Source organism: Ictidomys tridecemlineatus, chromosome 9 (genome assembly GCF_052094955.1).
Source record: "Ictidomys tridecemlineatus isolate mIctTri1 chromosome 9, mIctTri1.hap1, whole genome shotgun sequence".
Taxonomy (NCBI): Eukaryota; Metazoa; Chordata; class Mammalia; order Rodentia; family Sciuridae; genus Ictidomys; species Ictidomys tridecemlineatus.
The window spans coordinates 66,991,691-67,012,104 of record NC_135485.1 but is presented as its reverse complement, the minus strand read 5'-3'; the positions used below and the strand labels follow the sequence as shown (position 1 = coordinate 67,012,104).

At 35.5% G+C, this 20,414-nt stretch overlaps 1 protein-coding gene across 4 annotated transcripts in view; it reads left to right on the top strand.

Moving 5' to 3' along the window:
• The first annotated feature begins 9,539 nt into the window (after window positions 1-9,539).
• The window catches only part of Mapk10 (mitogen-activated protein kinase 10), a 313,016-nt gene continuing 302,141 nt past the window's right edge, over window positions 9,540-20,414 (top strand). Inside the window, exons 1-2 of one of the 4 annotated variants that reach the window (XM_040292192.2) lie at window positions 11,939-12,050; window positions 15,039-15,153. Coding sequence is in view for 1 of the 4 variants with exons in the window: in XM_040292190.2 (XP_040148124.1) it covers window positions 9,976-9,978 (3 nt within the window). In the remaining 3 variants the exon portion in view is untranslated. Of the gene's footprint in view, window positions 9,979-11,938; window positions 12,051-15,038; window positions 15,154-20,414 lie in introns of those variants that run through there. The other 3 variants (XM_021721084.3, XM_040292190.2, XM_040292193.2) reach the window with 3 other exon arrangements.

Sequence of the window (20,414 nt, the reverse complement as noted above, 5' to 3'; positions counted from 1 at the left end):
TGTGTTATGTCACATCCTTGAAGAGTTTCTTCTTCTTTTCCTATTTGGTGTTTGTTTGCTCCATTTCACAAGATTGTAGCTTCCTTCACTGCCGACTTTCCATATGTAACACACAAGACAAAAATAATGATGGTAAAATGGTTAGTGCTCTCCTTCTGAGTGTGTGCAAACATCTTCAACTGGAGGATACAACTTTTATGACTTAAATTTATTAGCATTTTTCTTTAACCTCTCTGAATGTAGAAACCTTAGTGAGATATGCATGGATTCAAATCTTGACTCACCTGGTGCCCATTTGTGATCTTTAGCAAGTAACTTAAACATCTCTTGGTTTTCTTGTGTATAAAGGAAGGATGCTACCTACTTTATGATCTAGTAGTAGTCAAGTAGCATAGGCTCAGGCACATGGTGAAGGATCAATAGATGCGAGACAGTGATCAAGAAATGCTGTAGGATTAGAGCTGATATCTGTAAAACTAGCTCAATGCCTGGTAGAGTATGCTATCAATAGACCGTATTTATAACATTAATAATGATACTTATGATGCTATTCATGGTGATAATGATAAAATGATAGTAACTATGACTTTATTATTATAAGGTATAGTTTATTAAAAGGCTCACAAAACCATAGCTGTCTTCAGCAATAGATCCTGTTTTCACCACCTTGCATTTTCATTTACAATGTAAATGTTTGGTTTGCATATTTTGCCTAGAAGACAATCTGACTGAGGAACTTCCGTTTCTGCCACTACTTTCCTACTTAATTCAACTAAGGAAGTATAATCTCTTTACTCTCATATGAACATGTTTCCCTTCCCTTTAAAGTCTATTCTTATTAAATCTCCAACTTTCCAAATTCAAAGAATCTTCTAAGGACTCTTTTCCCATTTCGTTATGGAACATAAATATCATGTTACCTAGATTCCACACATTGTAGATACAGAAACTAAAAACTAGTGAACTATAGACCTGTCCAGTATTTCATGGGGAATTAGTCATAATGAAATTGAGACTGAAATCTCCATTATTTATTGGACTGGACTGTTTCTCAAAATAAATGCAGGGTTTGAGATACATATTTTCAGCATGTATGCACACGTTGATTTCTCTCCTCTCTAGAGATTTCATTGTTTTTATCCTTCTTTAAGGGACTTATTTATAGATTTTTTCCCCTAAGGGGGGCAACTTTGCAATAAGAGTGTGAACTTCTTTTTTATGGGTTCTTTTCTATCTCCAGGGTAGGTGTTTTGTACTTATATGCTACTCAGTGATTGGCTGGCTGAATTCATTTTAGTTGAATTATAAGTATGTCTCATATCTCTGACAACTGTTTAGAGTTTCACTCCCCCCCTAAATCTGGCTCATTGTTTCTTGTAGAAGAGCATGTCTTTGAATATCTGCTGATCAAATAGCTGAATTTTCTCTGGGAAATTTCCAGTGAGAATTGCTGACATCCTGAACAGTATCTCAAGGGTAGACTGGCAGGGAGATTCAAATTTCTTCAAGTTTATTATTAGTTCTGTAGTGCATCTTTGACACTGCTAAGTAGCATATGATCACCTACATCTTCTTTTGTATACACACTTTAAGGGCATTAGCAAACAACAGAAGGTGAATATTTCTGAGTCAATGGACAATGTCCATAGCTTAAAAAGTTATACAAGGAAATTTAAATTTAAGTATGGGTCACATCTCTTTTATACAAATAGATCCAGTTAAATATTCAATATCTGTACTATCACATGCCAGGGTTATACCAAGAGTAGTTACAAACATTGTCTAATTTGTTTCTCATGAAAAGTCTGTGATATAAATATTGACATCATTATGCCAATGCCTAATTTGGGAAAGGCTATGTGATTGACTCAGTTCACTGGAAAGAAAGCAGCATGGCTGGGATAAGCAAAATCTGATGATAAATCTAATACCCTTTTGGCTACGTACACATATTTCCAGTAAGCTTTTTGAAGTATTTGTGTATTATTTTAAAATATTTTAATTTCTTCACACACCTAAGACATGTTGAATTTAATCACTCTTTTTATTGCTCCATCTTCATGGTTTTTTCAAAATCACATTCCTATTTCCCTGTCTCCTTCTGCATAACATGTAATAAAGGTTAAATGGCATGGTTGGGATACTCTAAGAATTTTTCTTTCTTTCTTTCCACTTTGATTTTAAAATCCGGCAGATTTTCAGACCAAACATAAGCTGCATATACAAGTTTATACTGATGAGTATTTGGCTTAAAAATGTAAGACTGTGGGGCTGGGATTGTCGTTCAATGGTAGAGCACTCGCCTAGCGCGTGCAGGACCCGGGTTCAGTTCCCAGCACCACATAAAAATAAAGGCATTGTGTTATGTCCATCTACAAAAAAGATCCTCTCTCTCTCTTTAAAAAAAATGTAAGACTGTGTCAAATCCTGCATTATAAACTTTGATTAATACTCTTTTTGAGTGTTTGGATACTATCATCACGTACTATTATTATTTGTAATATTATTCTATTTGGAAGACCCAGAATTAGGTGATTGCAACATATTTTGATGTCAGTTATTAAAAACAGGGTCTCTAATATTATGAAATCTCATTTAATGGTGATGGTGGATGTGTATTTATAAAAGGAATATTACTATACTTAAATTTGTTTGGGTTTGCAGGTTGCCTCTTAGTCTGCCTCAATGAATATCTTTGAGCACCAGGATGTCAGAGGTATGGACAGGCTTTTTTTTTTTTTTTTTTTTAATGGAGTAAAGGAGTTGCTGCAGAGTGGTAAGAAGCCAAATTTCTAGACCAAACTCAAATGTAATCCATGGTGTCTTCATGCTTTTGTCATGCTTCTGGGGCACTGCAGTAAAGCAAGGATAAGGAAAATTGGAATTGCTACAGATGTGCATGGGTTGAAATGTGGATAAACCTGAGGATGTCTGGCAAGAATAACTGCTTCTTTATCTCACAAACCAGCTTCTGCTGGGATCTAAGAAAAGACAACTTTCTATTAGCTTCCTTGTTCAAAAGACAAATACACTAATTAGTTTTTTAAAGCTGTTACTACCTGAGGAGGCTTAAGCTTCTTTGATATTATTTGCTCCCCATCATCATTTGTGAACTAAATATAGACTTTCAAAAGAAGGCTCCCAAGATACTGGAAATCTATGTGTAACTATTTTTATAGAGGCAGATACTCTGCATTTAGAATCAAAGTGGGTTAACCACAAACGGAAATAATTTTGCTGGATATGGGGGTTCCCAGCAAAAAGAAGGCTTTTATAAACTTAATAAAAGTTGGTTCAAAGTACATTTTCTGCCATTGAATTCTAACAGTAGTGCTCTTTCCACCAGGAAAAACTTTCAAGAGACCAATTTTATCTACTTTTCTTTCGATGTGAACACAATTATTGTCTGGATGTAAAATTGACTCCTAAGCAAGATGAAAATTAAAAGTGAGTGAAATGTGACATTATACATTTTTCAAAACTCTTAGTACTGCAAAACACAAAGAAAGAACCCTAATATAAATGATGGACTTGTGTTAATAATAATGAATCAATATTGGTTCCTCAATTATAATAAATGTACCACAGTAATGCAAGAAATTTATAATGGGAAAAACTAAAGGGAGAGTAGCAAGATATATTAAATTTCTCTGTACTTTTCTGCTTAATTTTTTGGTAAACCTAACTGCTCTAAAAAATAAAGTCTAGTTGTTAAAAAGAAAATTGAGTGAGCGAGTGCAGAGGTCAGTTCTTTTTCTTCTAGCATTGAAAGTTTAAAAAATTTGCTCATATTAGGACATGATACACACACACACACACACACACACACACACACAATATACATATATGTATATACACATTGAACCCAGGGGAACTTAACCACTGAGCCACATCCTCAGCCCTTTTTTAAAAATTTATTTATTTATTTATTTTTAAGAGGAGTCTCACTAAATTGCTGAGGCTGGCCTTGAACTTGCAGTCCTCCTGTCTCAACCTCCTACATGGCTGGAATTACAGGTGCCACCACATCCAGCAGGAACATTTATATTTTAAATTCACTTCACTGAAGATCTTTATGGCCTTGGTAAGCTATTGGTCCTGTGTTTCACATCCCAACAGGATGATAAAAAATATTAATTAAAATCCATATTTGGGAAATAATTTTCAGATTTCAATTGCTTTCTTTACTTCAGGGTTTCTTGGCACCTTTAATTTACTAATGTTCAACATGGCCTTCCAAAAAATGAGATATCATATGAAACATTTTTGGAACTTGTAAACTATAGAATAGGTTTGCAAAGGATGTTTATTCCCTAAGAGAGCACAATTGGGGAAATGCTATAGTCAAATAGCATCATGAAAGATACAGTACTGATTCTCTTAGGGAGGGCATTTACATCTATCTATGAAAGGATGCATAGTATTTAAAGGAGAGATATTTACCTTTTACAATAGTGCATATTTAATCACTGTTTTATCCAGCTTTTTCACTGCCATGACTAAAGGATCTGCCCAGAACAATTTTAGAGGAAAAAAAGTTTATATGAGGGTTCATGGTATCAGAGGGCTCAGTCCATAGACAGCTGGCTCCATTCCTCGAAGCTCAAGGTGAGGCCTCATGGCAGAAGAGTGTGATGGAGAGAAGCAACCCACATGATGATCAGGAAGCAGAGAGAAAGGGACTCCATTTGCCAGATTCAAAATATATATCCTAAAGGCAGGCCCCCAGGACCCACCTCCTCCAGCCACACTCCAGCCACACCCTAACCATTTTCAAACACCACTCAGTTAATCACATCAGGGGATTAATTGGGTTACGGCTCTCATAGCCCAATCATTTCTCCTCAAACCCTTCTTGCATTGCCTCTCACACGTGCTCTTGTGGGACATCACACATCTGAACCATAACAATCACTCATCAAGATCTATTGATTTAAATTTCAATAATTTTGCTTTCTTTTATCAAACCTTTTATATCCTCTTGCCACCACCCTAATTCAGAACATACTAAAGTTTAAATTATAGCTAGGCTATACTATTCTTTAGTGACATTGCTATCATGAAGAATTTGTGATTTCTTTCTTTTACAACTCTCAACCTGGGACTCACAGCAAAATCAGTCACAGCTTTCACTCCAAAGCCTGAAAGATGGCTGACAGTGGAGACAAGTTGATCACCTGACTCTGGGATCAATTTTGACATGACACATCAGGGTATATGTTGGTTTTTACTGCTGGCGCCATTAATGAATGCCCTTGAGATTTGCATTTAGAAACTGGATTCTTACTTGGCTCTTCTACATCACTGATGATTCCTTTATGCTCATCTCTTCCTGAGTCCACATACTGTTTGCAATAATAGTTCTTGAGCCCCTTCGTTTCCTTCAGAGAAGGGGTCCTAACACTAAATTAGAGTCCCTACAGCTGAATCTAGGAATCTACTCATTATTGGTCTTCTTAAAATCTGTTTTTTAAATGTGTGAATTCTCATCTCTTATTTGTTATGTAAACTACTTCAATTGTCACCTTGAAGATTTTGCTAGGTCTCTTAAGATCCTAATGATTCTGCACCTACCTTTACTTATTCCTGGGTCTGCTAGGGTCTAAAAAAGATTTGAGGATTAGGGACTAAATTTGAAGGTTTTGGAACTCTACCTTACTAGTTCACTCAGGGATTTTATTTTTGTAATTGACTTAATTTTTTTTTCTTGAATGAAATTTAATTTACATAGCATGAATTGCATAAATTTTAAGAACTACACTACGAGGAGTTTTGACAAATCTACATCCATATAATAACTCACATCTCTATCAAGATGTAGAACATTTTCATTGCTTCATAAATTTTCCTCTTGCTCTCAGCATAGTCCCTAACTGTCTGCCTCTCCCTTGAGAATATACTTCTGATTCCTATCACCAGAGTAGTTTTGTCTGCTTGGAATTTCATGTGAATGAATACATGCAGTATATGCTCTTATTGTCTCATTTTTTCACTTATTATAATGTTTTTTGAGGTTCCTCTATATCACTGCATGTTTTAGTAATTCATTTTGAAAGTTTTGTTTATAAGGGAAGGAGAAGGGAGGGGAAGGGGAAATATTTGGGATTGAAGGCGAACAAATTATATTACATACTATTATAATTAGGTCATAGTATATTCTATTGTCATGTATAACTAAAAAGAACCAATAAAAAATAAAAGCAAGGGAAGGGAGATCTCTTTACTTGAAAAACAAGAGCTGTTCCTGAACACCTTTAACCCTGTCATGAACTGTACACATGCCATTAAATACTTGGACTTGTATACAAAGAATACTGAATTCAACACTATCCTTTTGAAAATAAGAACTTACATATTCATTTACTCATTTAAAACTCTTCTTTCAAGGCTCTCATAATTTATATTACTAGTAGAATTCAAGTCAGACATTTAATTAAATACAGTTTCATTTGGAAGAAATTTGAAAAGAGTTTGAAATAGTTAAGGTATTTTTGTATTTCAAGACAAAAATTCAAATATGTAATATTGTAACACAGGTTACCTGCATTACCACTAGGTATCTCAAAACTCAACATTTCATTATAATTTTTGTGATAAAAAGTTTTTCAATTGGTAAATGATTTACAAGCCACAGATAATTACAATTAATCATAAATGTTTACTGATTACCTATCATTGTAAGATCGTATGTTCAGTTCCTGGAAAGGGAAAATTTCAAGGAAGACAATGAGAAATAAAAAGGATTAAGTCATAGTTAAGTATAAGGTGAGATATTATATATTCATAAATCTATAGTAATACACAATACAGGATGATTGACACCAAATGAAAAAAGCTTTTATGAGAGTTTATATAGTGGGCACCCACAGGTATATTTCTCTCGTGACAATTAGGTTGAATGATTTTTATATGCTTATGAATCATTTATAAATCTTCCTCTATCATTACCTGTTCAAGTCTTTTTCCAATTAAACAAAATAGTTTGTTCTTATTATTGAATTATACATTTTTATACAATCTAGAATTTCATGTGTGTTAAGAAAAATTTCAAATATGTGTCAAGAGTATTTTCTTGCCTATGGCTTATCTATTCGTTTTCTTAATGTGACTTTGGATAAGTGGAAGCTTTTAATTTTTATGAATTCTACTTAAAAATTATTGTTTTTTAAATTGTTATGCTTTCTGTATCCTTAGAAATCTTAGCCAAGTCCAAGATCAGAAAGCTATTCTTTCTTCTAAGAGATTTGATAGTTTTATAGATTTTAACTGTACTGTTCAGGTGTACAACTTATTTTGTGCTAAGAGCCACAGCCAAGTAATATGATGCATGGCATTTTTGGTTGAAAGGTGATGCCAGCTAGCCATTGAGGTGATATGATTATGTTAAGATTTGCATTCATATGGATATTGGACTCCTGCTGTTCACCTCGGCCTGCTACGGACTCCTGGAGAGTTCCCATTGGTTGGGGAAGTGCAGTAGGAGGGAATTCCGGGGGAAGAACTTCCTCTGGGGTTCCGGGAGAATGCCGAGTGTGGGGATTGGCAATCTTCCCGGGCGCATATGGGGCATGGGCGGCAGTTTCAAAAATAAAGTTTGTTCCTGCTTGAGTGGCTGGTGATTTTGTGCCCAGCCAGACTGTAGCAATTTTGAATTAAAGTTTATGTTTATAATGTAAGGTAAGAGCGGAAGTTCATTGTTCCTCATTAGTGTTGAGTTATTGGGATTGACTTTGCTATCCAAACTTGGAATACCGGCTAGGGATGTAGCTCAATGGTAGAGAGCTTGCCTAGCATTCCCTGGATTTGATTCCCTGCACCATGAAAGCAACCAACCAACCTCCCAAAACTTAGAATCCAATAATTTAAAAGTCAGGATAACAATTTCTTTCGGTTATAATTGTTTGACTATCAATCCATATTTTTGAATGAAATATTTATCATGTATAGACAGAGCCCGTAAAGACTAAAAGTTGGTAGTCAATTTATTCTTACTGAATTTGAAATTAGGGCAAAGGGACATGGAAAAACATGCTGTGCTGACTTAAGTGACAGAAAAGTCATCAAATTCTTTCATTTTCAAAATTCTTTTCTGAATAAAACAACAATAGCAACAGTGATACAAAAACAATAAAACCTTACCTGGTTTCTTACAGGTCTATGATGTGTTTCAGTGTCTACAATCACTGCTGAGTTTAAATCTGTTGCACATTTTGTTTCTTTTCTGGAAAGGTGTGGAAGAAGCTTCTTATTCAGATAAGTATGCAAGTTCTAAAACATAGAATCACATGAAACTCAGCACTGTTTGGTTGTAGTAGATAGAAACCCGCCTCAAAGACGGGAGACAACAGGAAGGAAGGTAGGAAACAAAACAGAGGACTTTTAAGATTTTTTTAAACCAAATGTTTCATGTAGAATGCAAAATGTTGTCACATTCTGAAAATATGGATGTGTAAACAACTGTGGTTGTGCTCAGTTTGTAGTGATGGAAAGTATATTTTACCTTGGTCAAATAAATGATGCTACAATATTTGATATACCAACAATAACAAAAAGAAAAAGAAAAAAAAAAGAAAGAAACCCACCTCAAAGGTATTTAAGCAAAAAAGGAATTGTATTTGATTATGTAGTTTGAGAAGTCAAGGCTTAATCATGGTTCAGGTAATCTATGCAGATACTGAACATTTTGCTTATGAGAGAAAAAGTTAAAACTTTTGGTAAATTTAAATTTCTTTTTAAATAGTGGAACTAGCCAGCAGATCTTGTTCCATGAAACTATTATTAAAATAGTGTGGAGACTTAAAAATACCTTTATACTGTCAAAGGCAAAGAAACTACTTAAATACGATATTTGCCCCCAATAGTAATAATGCAATTTGCCTCACTTTTCCAGATAATTATCTATAATTAGAAAAAAGAAGCCTGATTTGTTAATTCAAATCATCAGTATTTTCTTTGTACACTTAAAATGCAATCTAAGCCTCAGTCTCTTGAGTTTTATTTAAGTGGGTATTTTTTCCAGGATTTTTATGACAATAAGAACACAGAACAGAGGAATACTGTTGTGCAAATGACCTCTGTGGTCCAGGTGAGACTTCAATGCTTGCTTCTTCTCCGAGTTCATGACCATCTCTCATTTGTTTTGACATTTAGAAAAATACTGCATGTCTCTCCCCCTGCTGTTTGCAAAAAGCTGAGGTAGTTGAAAAACCGAGGCTGGCTGCATTTCAGTGGTTTTTGTTTGTTTGTTTTGCTTTTGATCTGCTGATATTTGTCCCTGGTGCTGCCATGCAAACGACCAGAGCTGCATCGAGTGGACTGTTTCTCTGTGCTCTGCAGACTGGCTCCCCCAGTAGTCGCTGATATGGGTGCCTGTGAACCCTACTTCTTTACATTTTGCCTGCTCCTCATTTCGCCAGAAAACACAGAAGCTGTAGCTGCGCATAGACTTTTTCCTTTTTCTTTTTCCCCCTCTCACCCCTCCCTAGACCTCTCTGGGCTTTGACGTCATGTGTGCTCCTTTCAGTTGCCATAGCAACCCCATTCCCCAAGCCCTCTGTCCGTCTCCTCTGGTAGGTTCCACAATGGTACAGGCAGCATCACGCTGCACAATGGTTTCCAGGCAGTGAAAGAGGGTGATTCAGCAAGCCACTCTCCTTCTTCTTTTTTAAAATCCTCCCCTTTTCTTTTTATTTTTATGGGGGTTGGTGGTGCATGTTATATGCTTACCTTTTTCTTTTCCGTTTTCATTTTTACAAATTTCTTTTTTTCTCCTCACCCCTCAATTGCTAGGGGCTTGAGTGAGTTTAAGATTGAGTCTTCTTGGAAATCGCCTGTCTATCATTAATTTTAAATAATCTCTCCACCTCCAAAAATTATCTTCCTCATTACAGTTTGGAATGTGGTCAATGAAAACCAAGTAGGGAGGATTTCTGGGGCAGACACTGCCGGATCAGGATCGTAGTTCTCAGACACGGAATGGTAGGTGGCTCTTTGCTCATTCTGGGTTCTAACCTGTTTTTGGAGGGTGGGGTGATGTCTATTCATTGCGTCTGGTGGAGTGGGAAAGGGAGCATGGGAAAGTGGAGAGAGGTGCGGTGGAAAGCAGGTTAATCAAGCGAACTACCTCTGAAGCCACCAGCTTTTCTCTCTGGGCAGAACATTTCTTCCAAGACTTAGGCATGTTGAAAATCTTTCTGTTTGGAGTAAAGGGTGACAAAATGTGGGAAGGAAGCTTATTATTGTGACCAAGGGTTTTTAGATCAATGCAGAGTTATAGAAGGGAAGAGAGAAACATACACATATTGGTGATGGTGGTGGGGGCAGCTGTGCTTGATAAAAGTGCTGACCTCAGTTCTCCATCTGTGAAATACTATGGGTCCCACAAAACATTTAAAAATAATGTCTCTTATTATGCATTTGTGTTTACTTCTTGACAGGTATACCTTAAATATGTTGGGACATTTTTATAGTTTAGTAAGGAATGGTGTGTGTGTGTGTGTGTGTGTGTGTGTGTGTGTGTGTGTGTATGTATATATATATATATATATATATACATATATATATATATATATATGTTGTAAAACTAATGACATTCCTCTTATAGAGAGACCCTGGGCTAAATTTGGACAGGTGAAGGAACATAGAACAGGAGTCAGGTTAGAAATAAGAAGAAACATTGGCACTGCAGTCACATAGGTAATGGGTCCCTTTAAGAAAGTGATCTCCTAGTCACAGCAGGAGCATATTTTTTTTTTTAATGGCAAGGTTCCCAGTTATTCTATGCTGGGATACTGTGTCCCCTAGAAATGTCAGAGCTTTTTCAGTGGGAAAAAAAGATGTATCATTAGAAAAGAGCATTGCAATATATTTATCAGAACTTATGTATCTGTGCTTTCAACAAAATAAATATGGTTTTATTGAAAATCTTCAAGCAAGTCGGGTTATAGATAATCTAAGAAAATTAAATGTGTGTACATATGTATATAAATTATATATATGTATATATATACACACACACATTTTTTTTCTCGTCCTATATTTAAATCTAGAGATTGAGTCTCTGCTTTTACTCCCTTAAACAGACAACTTCCAAGGGTACAGCAGTTTAGCTACAGAAAGAGCCTGACTTATCCCATGGCAGCGGCTCTGAAGCAATCACAAGGTTGTTTACATGAGCTGCCTTTGCTGCAGAGCTTGACAGTGTCGTGCAGCAGTCTTGCCTGTTTCTTGTGTGTTGATGATAACTTTCGTGAACAAACTGGAAGGAAGCAGGCTAAGTCATATGGGACAGGCCACAGTAGAGACTGAAAAAAAATGGGTATATGTGCACCAGGCACTGCCTGCCCAAGGTCCAGTTTCTCCCTCTATCCCTAATCTGCTACTTGTCAGACCTTGGAAGATCTCCCAGAATGCTGATCAACATATTTAAAATGGTTGCAGTAAGGACCTTCTCCCTCAGAGAGGCTTCTGTAAGTGTTCTACCTTAGATGGGCATATATGTATATCAATACAGATAGTGTGCTCATGACTGAGCTTACAAAGCTTCCAACTCCACTCTGGGAACCATTGGATTTGGGGGGCTGGGCAATTTGGATGAAGCAGTTCTGCTCTCTCTATTTCCTTCTCTGTCTTGACCTTACCCTTAAAATTGACTTAAAGTATTGGATTAGCTTATTTCACCACGTGGAGCAAACTCTGTTTTCTCTCCCCCACAATGGGACTAGAAAATGAGATGACAAAGGTGGTATGACCTTAAATATTAAAGACTCTTCATGCTTCATCATTTGCATATCATTCCTTCTCGCTGTTGTAAATTCTCTTTAATTTGTAAGGCTCCTGTTCTTACCAAATCTCGGCAGTTTTGTTAAAAAGATTCTTGGTGATGAGGCAGTAAGAAATTATATGTAGAGTGGAAAAATCAGCTGCCTACAGCTTCCTGCTTGCTCGCCCCAGAACAGCATCTGCTGCCGGGAGGAGTATGTTTGCCATGCTGGAAGGGGATGTTTATGAACAGATCCCAGAGGGACTGAGTGTTTTGCTGTCATTGTCTGGTACGTCTGCAGCTACTAGTATTTAATGGTTAGGCATGTCGTAAATATTTTTCAAGGTTAAAATGAACTGAGTGTTGATCGTGGATGCTATAAAATATAAATATTTTAAATTTACAGGAAAATTAATTTGTTATTAGTGTATCCTGTAGAAATAAAACAAGCACAAGGAATTTGTCTAACCTAAGTAACCTGAAAAAGCATTCCATGTTTAAAAGCGCATATTTATTTTTAAAGTTTCATTATGGCTTCATGTGAATGAATCTTTTTCTTTGGATGTAAGCTTAGCTACAAAGTCTTTTTATACTGATGATAAAAGATAACGAAAAATTGGGATTTTTCTTGTTTTTAAACATAGGGATAGGTATTTTTTCTTGTTGTTCTAGCTTTGACCTCAGGTCACATAGTAGCTAAAGGACTTGGAGTGGAATTGGTATGTTCAAATAGAATGATGGCTTGGTTATTTATCAGAAAAGCAAGAGAGACTTCCTTCAATTAGTATAAGTAAACAAATCGACACTTTAATTTCATCTTTCTTCATGGCCCCTTCTATTTCATCTTGCAGTCTCTTTTAAGCTTTGGCTTGGACGTTGCAATGGTCATGCAAAAGAGGCACAAAAGTGTCCAGTAATGACAAGAATGGAGTCCAGTGCTCTATTTGCTGCAGGCTTGCTGAGAACCTCCTTTCTTCCCCCTCGTGCATTGATTATTGCACCTCCTTCTGAGCACCAAGGACTTGTGGAGAAAGTTGGGCCTATAGACTACAGGGAGAGCTGCTTATTGGCAAAGAACAGAATCCATTTGTTTCTTTAGCATATTAAATATATTTATTGCATTACATAAGTCTGAGATGAGACACTGCTGCTGATTCAGATAAAAAAAATCGTGCTGCATATTGATTGTTTGAAAGCAAATGTAATTTAGAACTGGAGTCTGTGTTTTCAGAAATTCACCTATGTAATGCATATTTTCTCAGGGAAGTCATAGATTTTGACAGAAATTTTTCGGTTTGAGTACATTTTACTCTGATGAGCAAAGAAGGTGAAAGCAAAAAGTATCTTTTGGGGACTAAATTTTTCATGCACTAAAAGGAGACAATCTTTATGTCTTATTGTGAATCTAGATAAGCAGAAACATCAGGTAATATTGACAACCTCTACATAGAAAGAAACAGGTTTGGAAGTAGTACTCAAACATACTTATTTTTGGTGAAGGATTTTCTAGCTTAATTGGCATTTTGGACACTTAAGTCTAACCTAAGTATGGCCTTTTTCAGCATTCTTATCCCTAGTTACTAACAGTGGAAAACCCATAGGTTTAAGGAAATAATACTTATAGGAATGGGAATCCAAGTTTTGAGTAGAAAAAGAAATGACTGAAGGCTCCTTTGGAAGCATTCCTGACTATAGCTGCTTTAAAATTAAAACCCTGTGCAGTGTGCCGGGTTAAGGCCAAGCTCCCTGGTAGAGTGACCAGGTATTTGCAGAGTAGACTCCATAATAATAAATGGGATTTATTTTTTTTTCCTCTCCCTCTTCTATTTCTCCTTTCTCTTTCTTTTCTCCTCTTCCTCCTTCTTGTTATCCTTTCTTCCTCCTCCTTCTTTTGGGCTATAGGGGAAAAAAAATGAAAACAAAGCCCCAAACATCAGTGAATTGAAAGTACTAGAAATTCATCTTAGTGGCTTATCCTCATAGAAATAAAACTAACTCTCTGTTTATGGATGTTAGCCTGATATGCCTCCTGACAGTGGGTTTCTTATAGTAAATGTCTTCACCTTATATATTGGAAATAGGATTTTAAACCACTGTAAAGGAGGTCTGCCTATTTGGCAGTGTGCATTGAGTGTCTATAGGAACTTCTGTCATGGCACTTATCACACAATTCAGTAATTGCCTCTTCCTGTATTAGCTGTATTATCTGTATTTTCTACTGATTTATGATCTATGTCACGGAATGATTTTGTCTGGTACATAGTAGGGACATAATAAATATTTATTGAATGAATATCTTCCATGCACAGAATTCTACTAAGTGTTATGGGAGGAAGAAAGTTTCCATAATCTGGTGCTTACAGATGTTTGGGGAGATGAGGATTTTGATTAAGGACCTTATAAGTGGGTTAACAAGAAGTGCAATAAGAATTTAGAGGAGGAAAGGAATTCAACTTCTCTGAAATGGTGATAGGTGACAATGGGGACCACATTAAGACATTGGGGAGGTTTGAGAGGGTGGTTGTATGAGAAGTGTTCCTAGGAGTAGTTGTAAGTACCTGGCAAAGAAAGATACTCTTATTTGGGGCAGAGTTTATGTTGGGTGTGGTGACCATACTCTCCAAACCAGAAATCAAAACTTATGGCTTAACAATTGGTAGAATATTGAAAACTGGCACAGTTCAGGAGCATTTGGTCCAATTTAATGTGGGGAGTAACAGGTACTAAGGTCAAATAGCAGGTTTGTTGCTGAATCAGATAATGGAAGAACATTAATACAACAGTCTTTCCAGCTTTCAAAAAATTTCAGGCTACTTTTACTCTATTTAACATACTTCAGAGGTTTTCAACACTTTCCTCCTTTTATTGGTAACTATGTAATCCATTGTTCCAAGGAAATCTTATCTGAAAATCAAAATATGTAAATATATGTAACCTGGTATCCATCGTAGTCGAGGCTCAATTGATTCTTTTTATTATAAAACTAAGTTTGTGATCATAAAACCAAGTATCATATTGACCCAAATGACAATTATTAATTGGATGATTGTTAAGATATTAAAATATCTAACTGATCTGATATTTGTAATGTCAGTGTTCTTGTGCTTGCAACAACTTCTGAACACTACTTTGAGATGTTTTATTTCCTCCTCGTGCACCTTGCCACCTGAAAATTATTCTTATTATCTTTGATGTTATTCTTTGGTTTTTAAGTGCAGATAAAATTTCCTTTTAAGTCTTAAAATCAAACTCACCTGTTTTTTGGCTTTGATTTTAGGCTAGCGTGAGAAATATTAACAGCAGGACCATCTCAGATCTTGGTTATGGCAACTCATGCAGGAAGCTGTTGAATTAGACCCATTTCCTATAGATGAGAAACCATATAAGCAGTGGTAAGTTGGAAATTTAAAAATGTTCTTTAATAGGACATCTAAGATCTGCATAACCCATTTACATACCATGCCTGGTTTAGCATATAGATCCAAGGAAATACTGCTGCAAACAATGCTATCTAAAGTGGAAATCTACAGGATAGAATGTTGAATTGATAGTGTGGTACTACTGATACCACATATAGTAGTATAAAATCTTAACCTCATGATACTACCATCAGGGACCATACCAGCTTACGTAAGATGTCCACAATTAACAATTTTATATGGCAGGAACATATGAGTTGGAAAACATTATTTTAAAGTGGCTTTTCTTATTTGTACCATAATACTATATTTTATTGATTAAACAAAGTCCTTTTATAGAAAAATTGGTTCTGATAAATTGTAAGGCTCAATTCCTTTTATAAACATCCCCTACCATTTAAATCTTCAGAAAAAATAGGAAAAGAAATCACATCACAGTTTTTTAAGATACAATTTATGGTCATTTTAGCCTACATATCCTCTTGCCTGAAAAAAAGAATATCAAAAATAGATCCATTTGCTCTGCCTACTTGAACTAATTTTTAAAAAGCTTATTATTTTATGAAAATATTAGCACACACAGGCAGAATACATTTTTAAATCAAATTCTTGATGCTTCCTAGTCACCAAAGTCAATAATCAATACACTCAAGCAGAGATGAATGAGTTATAATCTGTCAAATACCATCTTTGAGAAATAAACTATGACAGTGGTGCTTGTAAGGTTCCAAAAGAAGCTGTTTTGAACTAGTGATCAATATTTCTCTTTCATTTGCCTAGTGGCTTATATAACTCTACATGGGCAGGCTGTCCTATGACTTAATACATAACATCTAGCTGCAGAAATCTGATGAAAACAACCCTATTGTTGTTTCACATCAATTCACATAATTTTTATAGTCTGCCTACATATTTTTTGAGAAAGCTTATCTGATAGTCATTTTGCTATACTTAATCAAAATGTATCAATGAGTACTTGTTAGAAGAAGAAATCATATAATAATCAATATTTTTTTGACCTAAAATAAGGGCAGTATTATATGGTTAAACTTAAAATGTTGAATTATGTGTAATTCCCAATGATGTAGAAAGTATATATTGCCAGCATTCTAAACATTTATTAATTAAGGAAATAGTTATTTAATTTGTGATGTATTTATCATGCTTAGATTTGGTGATAGATGAAAGTCTCTGCTTTAATTGAGTTTTCAGTCTAAAGAGTGCCATGCATATAATAAAATGTACTTTTAGTGAGGCAGATATAAAGAGTATGGTACTTACCCAGTGCTGCTACATTGGCAGACATAGGAAGTACAGTGGAGGAAAATCTAGCATGGATGTGGTTGGAATTAGTCAAGGAAGGCTTTCCAGAGGAAGTGACATTTTAGTTGAATGTTAAGTGCAGTAAGAGGTTAGCCTGAGGAAGGGTGGGATCATTGCATGGTGGGTACATTTTTCAATAGACTGGAAACTTGAATGAGCATGATTGTGTGGAGGCACTAGGTACCATTTCTTATACCAGAACATAAATGGTAGTGGCAGAGATGTAATGAAGAGGGATATAGGAGATATCATGAAAGATCTTTTAGACAAAGGTAAGGAGTTTGGATTTTATCCCTAAGAGCTTTTTAAAGATTTTAAGTAGGAGAATGATATGATCAGTTTATTTTTAAATTGTGAAATATACACATAGAAAAATATATTAAACAAATATGGGTTAAAGAATAATTATAACCCACATTTTATGTACTACTCATACTATGGAATAGACTCCCAATAAACCCCTGGATGCCACTTTCCAATCACATATTTTTCCTTCCCCACCAAAGAAAACCACCCATGACTGTACTGCCTTATGTTATATTCATATCCTGCTTTTATTTGTAGGCTTCCCATCTACAATGTGTATATGTCTCCACTATGCATCTTAGTTTCCTTATGCTTCAACTCCATTTTATTTGTAATCAGTGTATGTATATATATTATTAATGCACAGAATATTAATAAATATGACTATCAATATATAAATACACAGTGTTATGTATACATTAATATATATTATTAATCACTTGATAATTGTGCTTAACATTGTGAAATTCTCCCATGTTCATTCATGAAGCTTATTCATGCAAACTGCTGCTTAGTAGTCTACTATAATATACCAAGAGTTTACTTACTGGTTCTACTATTGTGAACATTTGAATTGTTTCTTTATTACTCATACTAGTATAAAATATATAATATCACTTTTTATGTTTATACACATATTATTGCTCATAGATTCCCTCACACACAGGTAAGCACTCCTCAAGGCTAAATACCAAGAGAAGGAATTACTAAGTTTTGGGGTATGTACACCATTAATTTTACTAAATAATTCCAAAATACTTTTTCCAGTTGGTTACACTCTCAGAAGTGGTATAGGAGAAACTCTACATCCCCGCCAACACTTGATTTACAAGTTCTTAAGCTTTTCTAATCAGGTGGATACATAATTACACTCATTGAAGTATTCATTTGCATTTTTCTGATTGCTAATGAAGAGCATCTTTTCATTTTTTATTGGCCATTTGATCTCCCTCTTTTGTGAAGTGCCTGCTGAAATCTTTTCTGAGATTTGTTTTTCAAAATAATAAATAACATTTTTGGTGTTCTTACTGTGTAATAGGCACTGTGCTAAGCACTTTAAAAATATTTAATCTTCCATCATCTCTATGTTTTACAGATGAAGGAACTCAGGTTTTGAGAGGCTAAATAAATGCTGACATGTACACAGTTAAGAAACAGTGGACTTAGCATTCAGCGCTAGGCTAGGTCTTTCTGATGGCAGTGTTCTTAGTTTTGTGGAGTGCTTGGAAGAGGATTACATTGGAGCCAGAGAGAACAACACAGGTGCAAGAATTTTTGGAAAATAGTAAGGGCATAAACCAAAGAATTGTTAGTAGGGCATATGTAATGAATGTGGCAATGAATGTGGTGGATAAAGAAGAGGGAGGATTTAAAAGGTCTCAAGTTTTGGTACCCATTGGTGTAGCAGACTCAATTTTAGTTGTACAATGTATGCTTATAGTCTGGGCATTATGGTAGATTTTAAGAACTATAATTAAATAAGAGATGATTTTAGTTTACAGGATCATCAATTTTAGGATTTAAAGAGACCACACTGTTTATTTGGGTCAAATGTGCTTTTTAAAGATGTGGTATGAGCGGCTAAATAAGTGTAAGTGGCTTGTTCAGGATCACGTGCTACTAAGTGTCAGGCTAAGAATAGACACAAGGGCTGGGGAAAAAAAGGGAAGAAATAACAGCCACTTGACTTTTAAATTAGTAAGTGAAAATATTGTCAACCTATTTTATTTCCTAAATGTTTCTCAGGTCAATCTCCTTTGATCCTTACTGTATTATCTATCATTGCCATGATTTAGGCCCTGATCATCATCGCCAGCAGGTTTATTTAAGTGGCCTGACATGATATCTTCTCCAGTTCTACCAATGAAGTCATAGATTTTTAAATTTGATCTGAGGTTACCATCCAATTTCCCAGCTTAAAGTTTCTTTGATATGCTTTATCCCTCTATGTAATAATTCACCTTCTCCTTAAAATATACCATATTCCTGTCTACCCCCATTTTAGAAACTAATGCCCTCTTAAATTGCCTGAGGACATCAATATGCCTTAGTTTCATCACATACACACTCAGGCATTTCTTACCTCTGATATTTGCTTCATAGTGTCTATTCTACCTATATTCACTCCATCTATCCTTATAGATATCCCCCAACTTATGATGCTTTGACTAATGACTTTTTGATTGTGCAGTGGTTCAAAAGTGGAACTAGGAACTGGTTCAGTAGGACCTACATATTCAGTAAGGACTATGTATCAAATTTTGAATTTTGATTTTTTTCCCCTAGTGATATATGTTGTATGGATGTTCTTTTGTGATATTAGGCAGTAGCAGTGAGCTGTCAGTCAAATGAGACATGCAACACTTTATTATAAAATAGGCTTTGTGGTGGATGATTTTGCCTGACTGTGAGCTAGTATAAGTGTTCTGAGCATATTTAAGGTAGGCTAGCTGAACTATAATGTTTGATAGTTTAGGTACACCAAGTGCATTACTGACTTAGGATATTTTCAATTTCTGATAGATTTGAGTGGGGACATAACTCCATAGTAAACTGAGAAGCATCTGTACTTAGACCTTGTTATCCTTTGAGACATTTGCCACTCTAAAATGATCTATGGACCAGCAGCATGGGCCTCTCCTGGGCTTAATAGAAACATAGCATCTCAGATTCTTCGGAGACTCACTGATTCAGAATATGCATTTTAACAAGGCTCCTAGGTTTTTATGCACATTATAGTTTGAGAGTTACTGCATAAACTTGCTTTAGATTGCATGAGATGGCTTCTCCTGAAAATCTTTCCTGATTCCTTCCATTTAGCATTTCTTTTCAGGGCTCTCAGTCACCTGTGCATATCTACTCACAGAGTTACCACAATGGCCTATTATCTGCTTCTACATCTGCCTTGCCACTCCATCTTAGCCAGGGAGTAATTTGAGCCAGATTGATTAACCTTTTGATTTCCCCTCACATGGCACAGTGCCTCATACTCTGTACTTGGAAGGCACTGCATAAATATTTGCTGAATGACAGCTTGATGAAAGAAGGAAGAATGAGATAGAGAAAGATATACAGAATTACAGAAACAGAGACAGGACAAAGGTGGACTCAGGAGGAAAAAAAAAACACAGGAGACTTTCATAGAGAAATACTTAGATTATATAAAGGCACTAAAAATTGTACCTCTGGATAGAGTCTGAAAACCTATTATTTAAATAGGTTAGGTTAAAAAGCCAAATGTTTTCTCTGATATATGGAGGCTAATTCACAATAAGGGGTGAGGGGATAATAATCATATTTTGGACTAAACAGAGGGGAATAAAGGGAGGGGAGGAGGCATGGGGGTAGAAAGGATAGTGGAATGAATTGACATTATTACCTTATGTGAATATATGATTACATGACCTGTGTAACTCTTTTTTTAAAATAATTTTTATTGTTGGTTGTTCAAAACATTACATAGTTCTTGATATATCATATTTCACATTTTGATTCAAGTGGGTTATGAACTCCCATTTTTACCCCGTATACAGATTGCAGAATCACATCGATTACACATCCACTGTTTTACATATTGCCATACTAATGTCTGTTGTATTCTGCTG